This window comes from Salvelinus alpinus, chromosome 11 (genome assembly GCF_045679555.1).
Source record: "Salvelinus alpinus chromosome 11, SLU_Salpinus.1, whole genome shotgun sequence".
NCBI lineage: Eukaryota > Metazoa > Chordata > Actinopteri > Salmoniformes > Salmonidae > Salvelinus > Salvelinus alpinus.
In genome coordinates, this window is record NC_092096.1 from 27,144,864 (window position 1) to 27,163,707 (window position 18,844).

Consider the following 18,844-nt stretch of genomic DNA (forward strand, 5'->3'; position numbering starts at 1 on the left):
ATGGAGTTTTACTCATAGGGAAGCAGTTGCGCAATTGTGCCCCAGAGACGTGCTCCGGGGACGAAGAGCTTGGATGTTGTGGGGACAGAGCATGTGTTTAATCTGTGACACCTGGTGAGCATATGGAGGCAGAGGAAACTTTAGAGTACTTGGTACGGAGCATCCATTGGCCCAGCGGGCCATCAAGCAGAGGAAGTGTTATCCTGATGAGGATGCTCTGAGAACATATAAACCTGGCTTCCCTAGTCTAACTCCATGTCAGCCTTGATAACGGTGGAATTCCAGATTCGCTTTTTGCAGCTGCGCTGCACAGATTATCACGAGAAACAGAGAAGCACTTAGCGGTCGGCCCCTCAACGGGGACGTCCAGATGAGGAACAACATCAAGTTGCTGGCCATGATCACTGTGGTCCACATAAAGAATTATCTGACCGAGGTACCACACACACCTCTTACTCAGCTACTCTGTATGCGTGATACGACGTAAAAGTATTCTGTGGGTAACGGACATGAGTAGGATAAATTTGTTCAATGGAAATGTGGTTGGGTACACTACAGACCTTCACTTAATAGCAATGTGTGGGCACATGTGTATGTGCATGTATGAGTCAAACATGAATGTGGTTAAAGAAAACATGAGGGTATATTTTACTGACTGACTCGCTCAGGATAGTATCATGCAAAGTCTACTGATTAAAATGATTGAGATAATCCCTGTGAATTAAAGATTCGTTAGAAAGAAATACATTACATAACCAATGTCCATAAAACTATTTTATATTTAATAAATGCAAAGAAAAGAAAAACAAATACACAAATCCCTCTACTCTCCCTCCATTCCCTCAGTTCGACGTTCCCCCGGAGATGGAGTTCAACCCCATGAACCCCCCCATCGAGGGCCTGGCCTCCATCTGGGTCCACCTGGGGGGCCTGGAGGAGAGTCTGCAAGACAGCAGGTGTGGTCAGGTGTATGAGGACTTGTCCAGCATGCGGGGGTGGGTGCACTCCTTGTCCCAGGCCCTGGACTGCCCTGATCTGGCCAAGCCTGGCGGAGAGGCCCTGAAGACGGTCTATCAGAGCCTGGTGGAGGGGCAGAGGTACATGGAGAAGATCAGTCTCAACCTGGACAAGCTCAAGATCTGCTGAGACCCCACACATGTGCACAGGAGCAGGCAGGCAGCCGGATAACCAGGCACACACAGATGCATAGTTTCTACACACCACACACAGTGTTATTCTAAATTATGTTTTTTATATAATGTTTTTCTTTAAATGTATTTTGTCTTATCATTATTATGAATATTTTGTTATTCTGTTCATAACTATTAATGATTATTTGTTATAATAATATGTAATGCTTTAAAAGTCATATTTAAAGTTTGTTGTAGCACTGATAGCTCTTCATGCTCTTTTTGACAGAGGTGCAATACATTTATCTAATGAGTTGTTTGAATATATTGAAAGAATTGAAGCTTTTGTGGCACTGAAGAATGAACTGTTGTAAAAAGGTTTTATATTTGAAACGGAGGGCGCAGGCCAGGGCTCTCCACCCTGTGAAAACCGACAGGAAGGGTAGCTTTCCAGGAACAGGGTTGGAGAGCCCTGGCCTAGGCCAATGTATTTTAGGGATGCTATTTTTTAAATGAAATAATTCAGCTTCTGTAGCATTGTTACCTAGAGCTTTTAAGGATGTGTTGTTTTGTAATTTTGCAATAAATGATTTTGAAACGAGAGCAAAAGTATCCTATCCCTTAAAAACACACAAAAAAATCTTGAAAATGTAGGCCTATTAATTGTTAATTCTATAGCCTCAATTATCGGCAGCAATGATAGCCACTTTTATTCAAAAGTTCAATTAAAAAGTGGAACTAAAACTCAGCACTATCTTCTATAAATGTAGTGTTGGTATTTCCTTACAAAAGCAAGCCACTACAAGAGTAGCCCAGACTACAAATGAAAAGATAACATAATGGATCCATTTTGTAGGTAAAGTGAACTGTTCCCAAATTGGTCACTTTTCCCATTGTCATGTTTAAATAGGCCTAGATATCAAGTTGAAAACTGTCCTAGAAAGTAAATGAATAACAGTGGGTGGACTCGAGACAAACTGTTAGGCAACCTTTCCTATTTCCAGGCTAATCATTTTTCAACAGAAATTAATCATATGCTACAGGCCTATTTCAAGCTGAGGTTTGAGCTGTTTAAACAGAGCTGCAACCACCACATTTTATGTAGTCTGGGAACTTCAAAAAGCAACCTGGTCTCAGAGTATTTCATATTATTCTGTACGTAAATGCGAACCCCCCCAATGAGTATCATATGTTACGTATGTATCAATTTGTGGATGTCCATCATTAATTTCATATGATATGTTACGAATGGTAATTCCCCGAAACACACACACACACACACACACACACACACACACACACACACACACACACACACAGTTTTATTTAGGGCAGCTGCCATCAATTAAAGCAACGGAAGTCACATGCTGCTGCGTATTCACTGAGAATCAAGCATTAGTGATGCACCCCCTGTACCCTCCACACACACACACAGCACGTACGGTGCAGGTCACATGGAGTTTTACTCATAGGGAAGCAGTTGCGCAATTGTGCCCCAGAGACGTGCTCCGGGGACGAAGAGCTTGGATGTTGTGGGGACAGAGCATGTGTTTAATCTGTGACACCTGGTGAGCATATGGAGGCAGAGGAAACTTTAGAGTACTTGGTACGGAGCATCCATTGGCCCAGCGGGCCATCAAGCAGAGGAAGTGTTATCCTGATGAGGATGCTCTGAGAACATATAAACCTGGCTTCCCTAGTCTAACTCCATGTCAGCCTTGATAATGGTGGAATTCCAGATTCGCTTTTTGCAGCTGTGCTGCACAGATTATCACGAGAAACAGAGAAGCACTTAGCATCCACATGAACAATCTTCTGAGATGTGCAGCAGAAAAGATGATGACATGGAACCACCATTTAGCATCTTTGTCCGCTGTGGACAATCCTTTTCTAATCTACAGTACATCAATGGAAACCAGTGGCTTCAAGCTAACCAATTCAATTCAAGTGAGTAACAGACAGCAGAAGACACAGAGACCCATGTGGAGTGTGAGTTAAACAGACTTTCACTAATCCAGCTTTTGGGTCTGTTTGCTGGTAAGCTGTCGTTGAACTCACCTTTTGGACACATGAAGTTCCAGATCCACGTTTTAATAACAGGTTTTAATAACAGGTTTTAAAAACAGATTTTAATAACAGGTTTAAATAACTGGTTGGCACTCTGTTTAAATGGTCCCTCGTCAGTATGGCTGGCCCATTGACGTGTGCTGTCATGTGCTTTGTTGTCATTGGCTGATTGGGTTGAGAATGCCTGGAAGTACCTAGAAAATAGAAATACCTCAAGTCTCAGCAATCCTGAGCAGAGACCCAGAGGCTGCATCAATCAGTCAGTTACTCAAACACACACACGGACACACACTCACACACACACAGAAACCAAAAAAACAGCCAAAGACATGTACACGTGCACTCACAGAGACACCCAGGCATTGACAAGTGCAAACACAGACACACTTGCATGAACCCAAACACAAACACACACTGCAAGTGCACACAAACACACATTATGCATAAACACACACCTGTACGTGTCACAGCCAGGATCTGAACCCGGGTCGCCCATGGGCGATACCAATGTCTTAACCAGTAGACCAACAGGAAATGTCCTATTGGGCCGAGGGCTGGAGTGTTTTGACAGGTATACACACAGATGAAGTACAGCACAACCTAGAGAGCTGCACCAACAGCTGAGACTAACTAATGAACACATGAAGCTTTGATCTGAAATGATTCTGAAATGCTGGTTTCTGTTTTTTCCTGTCAATTAAGACCTAGACAAGCAGGTGAGGGGAGATCCTTACTAAACAGTGACCTTAATTCATCAGTCAAGTACAATGGAGGAGTTAAAACCCGCCGAGACTCAGCCCTCCATGGAATGAGTTTGACACGTTCTTTAAATGGTTCAGTCTTACTTAATTATCATAAACAAATATGCAAGAATGTTGCTTTTTTGGTAGCAACATTACAGCACACAATAAAGAGGCAATGTATTACTGTGGTAACTAGTTGTGATAACTTGCTGTTTCTCATAATTACCCAGGTAATAGATAAGTAACTACATCACAAAAACACCAAAAATGAGGAATGACATTTCACATTAATTAAATGAAATCATGGCTGGAAAATGCAGTTGACCCTATATCAGTAGTATTATCATTATGTTATTCATAAAATTACATTTTATTGGTCACATATACATATTTAGCAGATTTGCGGGTGTAGTGAAATGCTTGTGTTCCTAGCTCCAACAGTGCAGTAGTATCTAAAAACGATTCACAACAATACACACCTACCTAAAAGTAAAAGAATGGAATTAAGAAATATATAAATATTAGATTGTGCAATGTCGGAGTGGCATTGACTAAAATACAGTAGAATTGAACACAGTATATACATATGAGATGAGGAAAGCAGTATGTAAACATGATTTAAACTAGTGTTCCATTATTAAAGTGGCCAGTGATTCCAAGTCTATGTATATAGGGCAGCAGCCTCTAATGTGCAGGGTTGCGTAACCAAGTGGAAGCTGGCTAATGATGGCTATTTAAGTCTGAGGGCCTAGGATAGAAGCTGTTTTTCAGTCTCTCTGTCCCAGCTTTTATGCACCTATACTGACCTCGTCTTCTGGATGATAGTGGGGTGAACAGGCCGTGGCTCGGGTGGTTGATGTCCTTGGTGATCTTTTTGGCCTTCCTGCTAAATCGGGTGCTGTAGGTGTCCTGGAGGGCAGGTAGTTTGCCCCTGGTGATGGGTTGGGCAGACCGCACCACCCTCAAGTGTCCTGTGGTTGCGGGTGGTGCAGGTGCATCCATTGTCTGATAGAAGGTGTGAGAGGATATGCTATACAGTAGCAAACAAACTCATCATTTTAAAGCTTAATTAAGGCTAATGGGTTTCAAAGCTGCAGTCAGCATTATTTGTATTTTCTTAAGAGAAGTAGCTAGCTAACTAGCTACTAATAGTAATGCAATCAGCCAACTATGGCAGTTTCTTTCAATTCCTTGAAAATAATACTGGCAAAATTACATTTTACTAGACTGTCACAATAAACACTGAATCAGCTTCTTGAATTGCAGAATCAGCTTCAGGTTCCCAGGATGCCCATGTGAAAGGTTAACATTCACTAGTTCTGGTGATTCACTTTGCACATTGCTGTAAGAAACAGTGCTGCATTGAGATTCCAGTGTCTTGAGTAAAGGTAAATGGACTATAGTGCTCTTTCATTTTTCATCTTCTAAATTGTGCACCATGTGTCACAGTTTAATCCACAATTCAATTCCATTCACTGCTAAAGTACACAATTGCCTATGGCAATAAATTTATTTTTATTGAAATTTGAATTATGGAAATCGATCAAATACAATCAAAGTCACACCGTTGTAATGCATTTTCACATAAAAGAATGAGTCATCATCTATTTGATTAGTAAAGTAATCTATAACTAGATAATTGGCATCTATTATTGATTACTTCATCACATGGTCTCTTTCCATCCTTACAAACAATGAGACGTTGTTATAGGTAAAAAACTCAACTTAAAAACATGAACTGGCTGTCTGGACATGAGCTTAAACTTTCACCGTGCAGTGTGTTGGTCCTTCAGGGAGCATAAATACATGTAGGTAGATGTCCTGACCTGCACCATGACGGACTGGGTGTGTCTGGGCCCATGGGCTGGGTCCGGATGGAGGAAGAAGGTGGGGGTTAGGGGGGGTAGGAGGAGAGGAGCTGCCCAGGACCTGGGGGTGACACAGTGATGATGATTCACGCAGGCTGTGAGTCAACCGGACAGGGCTCCAGCAGCTATAAAGCCAGGGAACCATGCAAGGAGGCATGGATGTTTCTGGTTAGCACACATCCACCACAGCCTCACAACCACCAGGTAAGACTTGACTCCAGCACTGACTGGGGGTGATGGGATAGAGCTCTAAGGGACAGATGTGGATGGGGAGAGAGGACATGAGATTCTGAAGATGAGTATGTTCATTTGAGTGGCATGACAGCTCAAAGTTAAGTTTTTGAAGAAACAGACTAATTATGCATGCATTCAACTTTAGACATATTCAGTCATTTTATTTTTCATGATTTTACAGATTATTTATGATTTTTACATGAACGCAAATGTAATAATTTCAACATTTTAAACCACAATTTCTGTGCAGCATCTTTGTTGTGGTGAAAAAACTTAATTGACTTTAACCATGTTTTGAGGCTATATACTGTTTGTTTACATTTACGTTATTTACAAACACTGGCGTAAAACAAGCTTATATTTTGGGTTCTGATGAGGTACAACAGTTGGACTAATGCATTTCTAAGTTATATTCTTCGATGGGTACATATCATTAATTTATTTTTAAATGGATGTAGCAACTACAGATTGCCCCTTTAAATTGTATGACTTAGTCGATTTTGAAAAAAGTGTCTGCTAAATGGTATATCTTATTTTATTACTATATATTAAATAGCGTGGTATTTGTATTGTTCTCCAGATAAAACAAGATGCATGTCTCTGTGGTCCTTCTCTGCCTGGGCCTGGTGGTGTCTGTGTCTGTGTGTCACCCTCAACGCGGTCGGCCCCTCAACGGGGACGTCCAGATGAGGAACAACATCAAGTTGCTGGCCATGATCACTGTGGTCCACATAAAGAATTATCTGACCGAGGTACCACACACACCTCTTACTCAGCTGCTCTGTATGCGTGATACGACGTAAAAGTATTCTGTGGTTAACGGACATGAATAGGATAAATTTGTTTAATGGAAATATGTTTGGGTATACTACAGACCTTCGCTTATTAGCAATGTGTGGGCACATGTGTATGTGCATGTATGAGTCAAACATGAATGTGGTTAAAGAAAACATGAGGGTATATTTTACTGACTGACTCGCTCAGGATAGTATCATGCAAAGTCTACTGATTAAAATGATTGAGATAATCCCTGTGAATTAAAGATTCGTTAGAAAGAAATACATTACATAACCAATGTCCATAAAACTATTTTATATTTAATAAATGCAAAGAAAAGAAAAACAAATACATAAATCCCTCTACTCTCCCTCCATTCCCTCAGTTCAACGTTCCCCCGGAGATGGAGTTCAACCCCATGAACCCCCCCATCGAGGGCCTGGCCTCCATCTGGGTCCACCTGGGGGGCCTGGAGGACAGTCTGCAAGACAGCAGGTGTGGTCAGGTGTATGAGGACTTGTCCAGCATGCGGGGGTGGGTGCACTCCTTGTCCCAGGCCCTGGACTGCCCTGATCTGGCCAAGCCTGGCGGAGAGGCCCTGAAGACGGTCTATCAGAGCCTGGTGGAGGGGCAGAGGTACATGGAGAAGATCAGTCTCAACCTGGACAAGCTCAAGATCTGCTGAGACCCCACACATGTGCACAGGAGCAGGCAGGCAGCCGGATAACCAGGCACACACAGATGCATAGTTTCTACACACCACACACACTGTTATTCTAAATTATGTTTTTTATATAATTTTTTTCTTTAAATGTATTTTGTCTTATCATTATTATGAATATTTTGTTATTCTGTTCATAACTATTAATGATTATTTGTTATAATAATATGTAATGCTTTAAAAGTCATATTTAAAGTTTGTTGTAGCACTGATAGCTCTTCATGCTCTTTTTGACAGAGGTGCAATACATTTATCTAATGAGTTGTTTGAATATATTGAAAGAATTGAAGCTTTTGTGGCACTGAAGAATGAACTGTTGTAAAAAGGTTTTATATTTGAAACGGAGGGCGCAGGCCAGGGCTCTCCAACCCTGTGAAAACCGACCGGAAGGGTAGCTTTCCAGGAACAGGGTTGGAGAGCCCTGGCCTAGGCCAATGTATTTTAGGGATGCTATTTTTTAAATGAAATAATTCAGCTTCTGTAGCATTGTTACCTAGAGCTTTCAAGGATGTGTTGTTTTGTAATTTTGCAATAAATGATTTTGAAACGAGAGCAAAAGTATCCTATCCCTTAAAAACACACAAAAAAATCTTGAAAATGTAGGCCTATTAATTGTTAATTCTATAGCCTCAATTATCGGCAGCAATGATAGCCACTTTTATTCAAAAGTTCAATTAAAAAGTGGAACTAAAACTCAGCACTATCTTCTATAAATGTAGTGTTGGTATTTCCTTACAAAAGCAAGCCACTACAAGAGTAGCCCAGACTACAAATGAAAAGATAACATAATGGATCCATTTTGTAGGTAAAGTGAACTGTTCCCAAATTGGTCACTTTTCCCATTGTCATGTTTAAATAGGCCTAGATATCAAGTTGAAAACTGTCCTAGAAAGTAAATGAATAACAGTGGGTGGACTCGAGACAAACTGTTAGGCAACCTTTCCTATTTCCAGGCTAATCATTTTTCAACAGAAATTAATCATATGCTACAGGCCTATTTCAAGCTGAGGTTTGAGCTGTTTAAACAGAGCTGCAACCACCACATTTTATGTAGTCTGGGAACTTCAAAAAGCAACCTGGTCTCAGAGTATTTCGTATTATTCTGTACGTAAATGCGAACCCCTCCAATGAGTATCATATGTTACGTATGTATCAATTTGTGGATGTCCATCATTAATTTCATATGATATGTTACGAATGGTAATTCCGATGAAATGTTACGAATTTGCAAAACATTCAATATGTACCGAATTTGTCAAATGTACGTTACGAATTCCCAAAACGTATGATATGTTACGAATTCTAATTTCTTGTGGCTAACGTTAGCTAGCTTGGTAACGTTGGCTAGGCTAGGGGTTAGGGTTAGGGGTTAGGGTTAAGTTTAGGAGTTAGGTTAAAGGGTTAAAGTTAGGGTTAGGGGAAGGGTTAGCTAACATGCTAAGTAGTTACAAAGTAGCTAAAACGTAGTAAGTAGATTACAAGTTGCTAATTAGCTAAACTGCTAAAGTTGTCTGCAATAAGATTCAAACACGCAACCTTTGGGTTGCTAGCCGTTCGCGTTATACATAACATATCATACTATTTTGAGTGTGCCAGATATACTTTTTTTAAAGCGCAAGATGAAACAATGTGAAAGATTTTACTGAGTTACTGTTCATATAAGGAAATCAGTCAATTGAAATACATTCATTAGGCCCTAATCTATGGATTTCACATGACTGGGAATATAGACATGCATTTGTTGATCACAGATACCTTAAAAAATAAGGGAAGTGGATCATTTGCCTCATGCAGCACGACACATTTCCTTTGCATAGAGTTGATCAGGCTGATGATTGTGGCCTGTGGAATGTTGTCTCACTCCTCATCAATGCCTGTGCAAAGTTACTGGATATTGTCGGGGAACTGGAAATCGCTGACGTACAAGTCAATCCAGAGTATCCCAAACATGCTCAATGGATGACATGTCTGGTGAGTATGCAGGCCGTGGAAAAACTGGTACATATTCAGCTTCTAGGAATTGTGTACAGATCCTTGGGGCATGGGGCCGTGCATTATCATGCTGAAACATGATGGGATGGCGGCAGATTAATTGCAAAACAATGGGCCTCATGGTATCTACGTGCATTTCCATTTATAAAATGACATTTTCATCAGCTGTCTGGGTGGCTGGTCTCAGACGATCCCACAGGTGAAGAAGCCGGATGTGGAGCTCCTGGTATGGTGTGGTTACACGTGGCCTGCGGTTGTGAGGCCAGTTGGGCGTACAGCCAAATTCTCTAAAACGACGAGATGGTAGAGAAATTGGTAGAGAAATTAATTATTAAGTTATCTGGAAACAACTCTGGTGGACATTCCTGCGGTCAGGTCTCTAGTGGCACATTCAAACAACTTGTAACTCTGCAATCTCTGACTTCCGACTTCAGTGCGTTGAAGACAACTAGGAACTCAGAAAGAAATTAGCTCTGACTGGGAAAATTTGTTTTGACCGGTCATCCAACTCAGAATTCCAATTCAGAAACTCTGGCATCTTTCTCTGACTTTGACCTGAAAATCACTGATGGCAAGATTTGACCTCGTTTTCCCCCCCAGTTCACCACAAGTTTAATGGTTTAACAGACACTATCACTGTCAACATACAATCCTTAGCCCATCGATTTCTGTGGAGATGTCTTATGGTTAAAAGCAGGGCTTGAATTGAGGGGGTATGTGAGGATATAGGCCTAACCCTTGTTATAGAGATGGGCTAAAAGCGATCTAGGCTATAACAATGATTAACTCCACGATTATTTCTACATAGTCTACTAGCCTATCGAAGGTCTAGTTCAACCTCAACATGGTCTCTAGGTAGGTCTAAAGGCTTATGAAAACATTCACTTTAAAATGAAAAGCAAGTGTCATTATCACACAGAAAATATGGTTGTTTTATTAAATGATCCGCAATTTAGAATGCCTATGCCTATAGCAAAAGACCAAAAAGATAGAATCGGTATGGAAGCTGTATGGGTCTATTCAGACGTAACAGCTTAACAGATCAACTTTTATATTTTTTATTTAGGAGAATCGCATTGAATCAGGCTATTCATTTCAGTGCAGTTGCGTTCTTACGCATAACCTTACAGTGCATTCAGAAAGTATTCAGACCACTTCCCTTTTTCACATTTTGTTACGTTTCAGCCTTATTCTGGTGGGTTTTTTTCCTCATCAATCTACACATAATGACAAAGCGAAAACAGGTTTTTAGAAATGTTTGCAAATGTATTCAAAATAAAAAAAAACAGAAATACCTTATTTACAAATCAAATTAAATCAAATTGTATTCATCACAAACATGTTTAGCAGATATTATTGCAGGTGTAGTGAAATGCTTGTGTTTCTAGCTCCAACAGTGCAGTAATATCTAACAAGAAATATATAACAATACACACAATCTAAAGTAAAGGAATGGAATTAAAAATATAGAAATATTTGGATGAGCAATGTCAGAGAAGCATAGACTAAGATACAGTAGAATAGGACAGAATACAGTATATACATATGAGATGAGTAATACAAAATGTGTAAACATTATTAAAGTAACTAGTGTTCCATTATTAAATTGGCCAGTGATTTAAAGTCTATGTATATAGGGCAGCAGCCTCTAATGTGCTAGTGGTGGCTATTTACCAGTCCAATGGCCGTGAGATAGAAGCTGCTTTTCAGTCTCTCGGTCCCAGCTTTGATGCACCTGTACTGACCTCGCCTTCTGGATGATAGAGGGGTGACCTGGCAGTGGCTCGGGTGGTTGTTGTCCATGATGTGACATCAGGTGCTGTAGGTGTCCTGGACGGCAGGTAGCTTGCCCCGGTGCTGTGTTCGGCAGACCGCACCGCCCTCTGGAGAGCCCTGCAGTTGCGGGCGGTGCAGTTGCCATACCAGGTGGTGATACAGCCCAACAGGATGCTCTCAATTGTGCATCTGTAAAAGTTCGTGAGGGTTTTAGGTGCCAAGCTAAATTTCTTCAGCCTCCTGAGGTTGAAGAGACACTTTTGCGCCTTCTTCACCACACTGTCTGTTTGGGTGGACAATTTCAGTTTGTCAGTGATGTGTACACCGAGGAACTTGAAGCTTTCCACCTTCTCCACTGCGGTCCCATCGATGCTCCCTCTGCTGTTTCCTGAAGTCCACAATCAGCTCCTTAGTTTTGTTGATGTTGGGTGAGAGGTTATTTTCCTGGCACCACACTCCCAGGGCTCTCACCTCCTCCCTGTAGGCTGTCTCATCATTGTTGGTAATCAGGCCTACTACTGTTGTGTCATCTGCAAACTTGAAGATTGAGTTGAAGGCGTGCGTGGCCAAGCAGTCATGGATGGACAGGGAGTACAGGAGGGGGCTAAGCACGCATCCTTGTGGGGCCCCAGTGTCAGTGAAGTGGAGGTGTTGTTTCCTACCTTCACCACCTGGGGGCAGCCCTTCAGAAAGTCCAGGACCCAGTTGTAAAGGGCGGGGTTCAGACCCAGGGCCTCAAGCTTAATGATGAGCTTTGAAGGTACTATGGTGTTGAATGCTGAGCTGTAGTTAATGAACAGCATTCTTACATAGGTATTCCTCTTGTCCAGATGGGATAGTGTGCAGTGCGATGGCGATTGCATCGTCTGTGGATCTGTTGAGCGGTAAGCAAATTGAAGTGGGTCTTGGGTGTCAGATAAGGTAGATGTGATATGATCCTTGACTAGTCTCTCAAAGCACTTCATAATGACAGAAGTGAGTGCTATGGGGCGATAGCTAAGGTAACTGAACTAAATGACTTTCTTGGGAACAAGAACAGTGGTGGACATCTTGAAGCATGTGGGGACAACAGACTGGGATAGGGAGAGATTGAATATGTCCTTAAACACTCAAGCCAGCTGGTCTGCGCATGCTCTGAGGATGCGGCTTGGCTGGCAGCCTTGCAAGGGTTAATACGCTTAAATGTCTTACTCACATTGGCCACGGAGAAGGAGAGCCCACAGTCCTTAGTAGCGGGCTGCGTCGGTGGCACTGTATTATCCTCAAAGCGGGTGAAGAAGGTGTTTAGCTTGTCCGGAAGCAAGACGTCGGTGTCCGCGAAGTGGCTGGTTTTCCATTTGTAGTCTCGTGTCTGAGCCATGGATTTGCTACTCCACTTTGTCTCTATACTAACATTTTGCCTGTTTGATTGCCTTACGGAGGGAAAATGTACACTGTTTGTATTCGGCCATATTCTCAGTCACCTTGCCATGGTTAAATGCGATGGCTTGCGCGTTCAGTTTGCGCGAATACTGCTATCTATCCACAGTTTCTGGTTAGGGTAGGTTTTAATAGTCACAGTGGGTACAATATCTCCTATACACTTCCTGATAAACTCGGTCACCGTATCAGTGTATTCGTCTATGTTGTTTTCGGACACTACCGGGAACATATCCCAGTCCGCGTGCTCAAAACAATCTTGAAGCGTGGATTCCGATTGGTCAGACCAGCGTTGAATAGTCCTTAGCACGGGTACTTCCTGTTAGAGTTTCTGCCTATAGGAAGGGAGGAGCAAAATGGAGTCGTGGTCAGATTTGCCGAAGGGAGGGCGGGGGAGGGTCTTGTAGGCATCCCGGAAGTAGCAGCGGTTGTGTGTTTTAGCAGTGCGAGTACTACAATGTGTTGATAGAACTTCGGTAACGTTTTCCTCAAATTTGCTTACCGTCGCTCTGATACCCAAAAGTTCTTCCTGGTTGTATGTAATAACACAAAAAAAATCCTGGGCTAATAATGTAATAAATAACACATAATTAAACAAAATACTGAAAAGTTGACAGATTGATAGATGAACTGAGGTTCACACTCCAGCCCAGTTGTTGGTGGTATTGATAGATGAACTGAGGTTCACACTCCAGCCCAGTTGTTGGTGGTAATGCACTTTAAAGTTGGTTGCCAGCAGACATATAAAGTCCACAGAAGAAGACTGCTGAAGGAGTCTTCCTCCTTTATCTGTGGATTAATTTTCAGAGTAGAGAACACACAATTTTGTGTGACTCAAAATGAGTCAAAATTCTACAAGATCCAGAAAAAAAGGTGGAGTACAGGTCTTGTGGAGTACAGGTTAAAACAACCCAATGTTTATATCACAGAACAAATTAGCTAGCAACAGCAAGCTACCTAGCTAAATGTCCATGAATGCTTCATGTGTTTCAACCTGAATTCGTTTGGATATTTCAAACTACGTGTCCTGATCGTGTCTGGTGTGGACGTACAAAATAAACATGCGCGCGATGGCTCTAGACAGCATGTAAGGTGTTGGTATCAAGTCATGTCAGTCAGACGTTCAATGGTAGGCGACAGCCACTTGGTGGTACTGTTGCCTAGGCTGATTTCTTTTGTTTTGGGGGAAAAAACAAACATTGTTTTCGTTGAGGGATGTTTCTTGGGATGATCCCAGCTTGATTTAAACGTTTTAACATATAAACGTTCACACCACTAATAGACTGTTTATTATTTAGTCGGCATCACTCTTAAAACTGACACTATGTTTCCTTCAGAACTAAGCTAATGCGTTGAGCAAGCAAATCATTTGATTTGATTTAATAACTGCAATAAATCGGTTAGAGATTCAGTTGTCAGTCTAACTTGTGCAACCCCTCAATTTAGTCCGTATCCCTTCTTCCTCCGCTAACCCCCCATCCTCTCCCAATTTGGACAAGTCTGTTTGAATGTTAAATGACGAGACAGAGGCATTGATGCGAGTAACCAGTCTTGTTCAGTACATTGCAATTCATCCGGGTATCTCAAGTACTCCGGTAAAAACACTGCAGTTGCAGTAATTAACATTTACCAACAGATGACATCACTGTGCCATCTTACACCCATAACATCTCCCCTTTTATAAAATAGGACAGGAGATGTCAATTCACTAACACAACAAACCTAGTAATAATTTCCAACACGAACAGTTTAGTTCTTTTTTCAGGTATCAACTTAACACATTTTGATAGTCTCTTCACTTTTATCGCTGTCTGTCAACAATCCCTAATGGGAAAGCTACAGATTCAGTATTTTTGGTGGCTGGGACAGATGCCCGCAGCGTGAAAAGACAGGGGGCTCGTCTGCGAGGACTGCGGGTTCCCGCACAGGCGTGTCACCTGACTGTCTAAGGGGAGTATTGATGGGCGAGGGAGCGGCCAACCTGTGATCCCCTGGCTCTTCGCCCAGTGCCTTGCTGGGGTTCCGTCTTTTGTCATGCCGTCAGGGTTCTATGACCATCAGGGTTCTGAGTAGGTGCTGGCTCAGCAATCCAAAGGTCAAACCTGTTGCGACGGTACAGTGATCCATTCACTTTGACCAAGTAGGAGCGTGGTGCAACTTTCTGTACACAGGATCCAAGTCTCCAGAGGCCCGCCCGGTCCCCTGGTAGTGGCTTAATTCGCACTGTTTCACCCACCCTGAGCTCAGGTAGGTCTTTGCTGATTTGTCGTAGATGAACATGGAGACCTGTCTTCTGTGACGTAGCTTCACCAGCACGTCTGTCACCACACATGGCTCCAGGAGAGTGTTGGCTACCGGCAGAACTGCTATAAAGCGCTGTGCCATGAGGCGCTGGGCCGGGCTGCTATCCATGCCTTCTATCGGGGTAGTAGGCCACTGCAGGATTGCTTTCCAGGCATCTTTGCCCTCTCGTAGAGCTTTTTTGCAGAGGTATTGGACTCACCTGGACTCACTCATCACCCGTTTATTACCTCCCCTATATTTGTCAGTTCCCCTGCTCTGCTGCATTAGTTGTTTTTTGCCCGTATTACTCGTTTACTGACACTGTTCCTGTCTCGTTCCATGTCTGTTCTATATTAAATGTTTGACTCCCCGTACCTGCTTCGTCGCTCCAGCATCATCCCTGTGACAGAATGCAGCAGCCAACATACAAAGCATCGGGGAGTACTGGCGTTCCAGTTGGTGGTGACATCGGCTCTGGGTCATCACCAATGGAACCGGGGGGTGCCTAGCCAGCTCGTCGGGCTTCCACACCCTAGCTGGCTCGAGAGGCTGCCTTGCCCCGGTTGGCTCGGATGGCGCCCATCCCATGTCGGACCTCAGCCGGATCGTCAGTTCTTGTTCTCCCAGCCGGCCCAGGAGTTTTTTTGGATTTGTTTACCTCTGTTTACCTCTTACCTCTTCTATTCCCCCTTTTATGGGAGTGTCACAAACCATGGATGCCATTTCAATGGTGGTTATTTCTGCACCTCTCTCTATGGTGTCAAGAGTGTTTAAATTTCCTCACTCACGGTTCTAATATATGCCAATTTGAACAATTTTCCAAGGTAGTGATAACTACTTCCCTGGACAGTAGTTATGGTATTTGTGCCTTTTAATAGGTCAAGGCACCTGATACCTTGTATTCGAATCAATAATGAAGCGTCTGCCAATTTACTACTGGAGAATATGGGAGACCTAATGTCTTATACCAGTGTCACGATTCAAATATCACTGTTGTTGGCAACACATATTACCAAAATTAGGGTCCATTGTCCGTCCATAATATAAATCTCTCGTCAATACACACACACACACACTCAGGAAACAAAAACAAACACACAAAACAAACATTATTTGGTTAGGAAAATCTTCCTTTCTTATAATTTAAAAGGAGTAATTTCTTCTCCAACAATAATTTTTTTATTACTCTATGTAATTTTTCATTTTATACCCACATGGTAGTTCCTCCTATGCAAATTTCCATGTAGGTTTAAAATGCTGATTTCCCAATCATAACCAACTGTTTTACCACTCCACTGATTTATTATTATTATAATATATTTTTTTACCTGCAGGAATATTTTATTATTTCTAAATTAGGATCTCGTCCTGAAATTTCATCTCATGCATTTACATCTTATGATCGTAAACCATGTAATGTCATGAAATACCCCCAATTCTCTGTTACAAACAGAGTCTCAGTCCCCAGACCTATTGTGCACAACCTGTTCCCAGATCAGGATTTTCTGAAAACGCCCAGAGCTTTTCCCCAATTGTAGGTTGTGTTTAAGAAAATCAGTCTCACACTTAACTCTCTATTTCTTTGGGATGGCATATCCATCCAATGAAGCTCCTTGCTGGGTACGAGGCGGGTCCCTTTACTGTGTTAACCTTGGTCTCCCCGGGAATGATCAGCAAGTGGAGTTAGCCATCCCATCCTCGTCGCCAAATTGTCATGGAAATTCTAACAAATAGGAAGAAAGACTGTAGATTCTTCAAACAACAACTTTATTATAATATTTACTAAAATGGAGCAGTTAATTAACAATCACTCAATGGTGCAGAGTTAAGGGCCCAATGAACAGAGTTGCATTTCAGCTTTTATAGAAAAGTACAACCTCCTTATATATTGTGCAGCTAGCAGATGTGTGGAAACAATGGTTGGGTACATACAGTGGGGAGAACAAGTATTTGATACACTGACAATTTTGCAGGTTTTCCTACTTACAAAGCATGTAGAGGTCTGTCATTTTTATCATAGGTACACTTCAACTGTGAGAGAAGGAATCTAAAACAAAAATCCAGAAAATCACATTGTATGATTTTTAAGTAATTAATTTGCATTTTATTGCATGACATAAGTATTTGATACATCAGAAAAGCAGAACTGAATATTTGGTACAGAAACCTTAGTTTGCAATTACAGAGATCATACGTTTCCTGTAGTTCTTGACCAGGTTTGCACACACTGCAGCAGGGATTTTGGCCCACTCCTCCATACAGACCTTCTCCAGATCCTTCAGGTTTCGGGGCTGTCGCTGGGCAATACGGACTTTCGGCTCCCTCCAAAGATTTTCTATTGGGTTCAGGTCTGGAGACTGGCTAGGCCACTCCAGGACCTTGAGATGCTTCTTACGGAGCCACTCCTTAGTTGCCCTGGCTGTGTGTTTCGGGTCGTTGTCATGCTGGAAGACCCAGCCACGACCCATCTTCAATGCTCTTACTGAGGGAAGGAGGTTGTTGGTCAAGATCTCGCGATACATGGCCCCATCCATCCTCCCTTCAATACGGTGCAGTCGTCCTGTCCCCTTTGCAGAAAAGCATCCCCAAAGAATGATGTTTCCACCTCCATGCTTCACGGTTGGGATGGTGTTCTTGGGGTTGTACTCATCCTTCTATTCCTCCAAACACGGCGAGTGGAGTTTAGAGCAAAAAGCTCTATTTTTGTCTCATCAGACCACATGACCTTCTCCCATTCCTCCTCTGGATCATCCAGATGGTCATTGGCAAACTTCAGACGGGCCTGGACATGCGCTGGCTTGAGCAGGGGGACCTTGCGTGCGCTGCAGGATTTTGATCCATGACGGCGTAGTGTGTTACTAATGGTTTTCTTTGAGACTGTGGTCCCAGCTCTCTTCAGGTCATTGACCAGGTCCTGCCGTGTAGTTCTGGGCTGATCCCTCACATTCCTCATGATCATTGATGCCCCACGAGGTGAGATCTTGCATGGAGCCCCAGACCGAGGGTGATTGACCGTCATCTTGAACTTCTTCCATTTTCTAATAATTGTGCCAACAGTTGTTGCCTTCTCACCAAGCTGCTTGGCTATTGTCCTGTAGCCCATCCCAGCCTTGTACAGGTCTACAATTTATCCCTGATGTCCTTACACAGCTCTCTGGTCTTGGCCATTGTGGAGAGGTTGGAGTCTGTTTGATTGAGTGTGTGGACAGGTGTCTTTTATACAGGTAACGAGTTCAAACAGGTGCAGTTAATACAGGTAATGAGTGGAGAACAGGAGGGCTTCTTAAAGAAAAACGAACAGGTCTGTGAGAGCCGGAATTCTTACTGGTTGGTAGGTGATCAAATACTTATGTCATGCAATAAAATGCAAATTAATTACTTAAAAATCATACAATGTGATTTTCTGGATTTTTGTTTTAGATTCCGTCTCTCACAGTTGAAGTGTACCTATGATAAAAATGACAGACCTCTACATGCTTTGTAAGTAGGAAAACCTGCAAAATCGGCAGTGTATCAAATACTTGTTCTCCCCACTGTAGTTACAAAACTAGTGATTATCGTTTCTTTGCATTATCTACTGACACTGGGTATAGTCTGAATGATTAGATCATGATACTGCTAATCTAATCATGCTATTCTCTGTTCTCCTCAGCATGTTTCCACACAATTGGGATCCTGTAGATACTGAGTAACAGGATGTGTCACATACTGTGGTTTAACCAAGTCTTATGACCAGTGGCGGATTTAGGCATTGGCACCATGGGCAGCCGCCCAGGCATGGGGCTCCCGCACAAAAAAATAAAAATAAAAATAGAAAACAAAAATAAAAATCAG

At 42.3% G+C, this 18,844-nt stretch overlaps 2 protein-coding genes across 2 annotated transcripts; both read left to right on the forward strand.

Moving 5' to 3' along the window:
• Positions 1-370: 370 nt before the first annotated feature.
• LOC139533287 (leptin-B-like) lies at positions 371-1,211 on the forward strand. Its single transcript, XM_071331357.1, has 2 exons — positions 371-436; positions 847-1,211. Exons 1-2 carry the CDS (start codon positions 371-373, stop codon positions 1,144-1,146), a joined length of 366 nt encoding a protein of 121 aa, XP_071187458.1. The 3' UTR covers positions 1,147-1,211.
• A 2,059-nt stretch (positions 1,212-3,270) lies between these two features.
• LOC139533817 (leptin-B-like) lies at positions 3,271-8,178 on the forward strand. Its single transcript, XM_071332225.1, has 2 exons — positions 3,271-6,794; positions 7,205-8,178. Exons 1-2 carry the CDS (start codon positions 6,633-6,635, stop codon positions 7,502-7,504), a joined length of 462 nt encoding a protein of 153 aa, XP_071188326.1. The 5' UTR covers positions 3,271-6,632; the 3' UTR covers positions 7,505-8,178.
• The last annotated feature ends 10,666 nt before the right edge of the window (positions 8,179-18,844 follow it).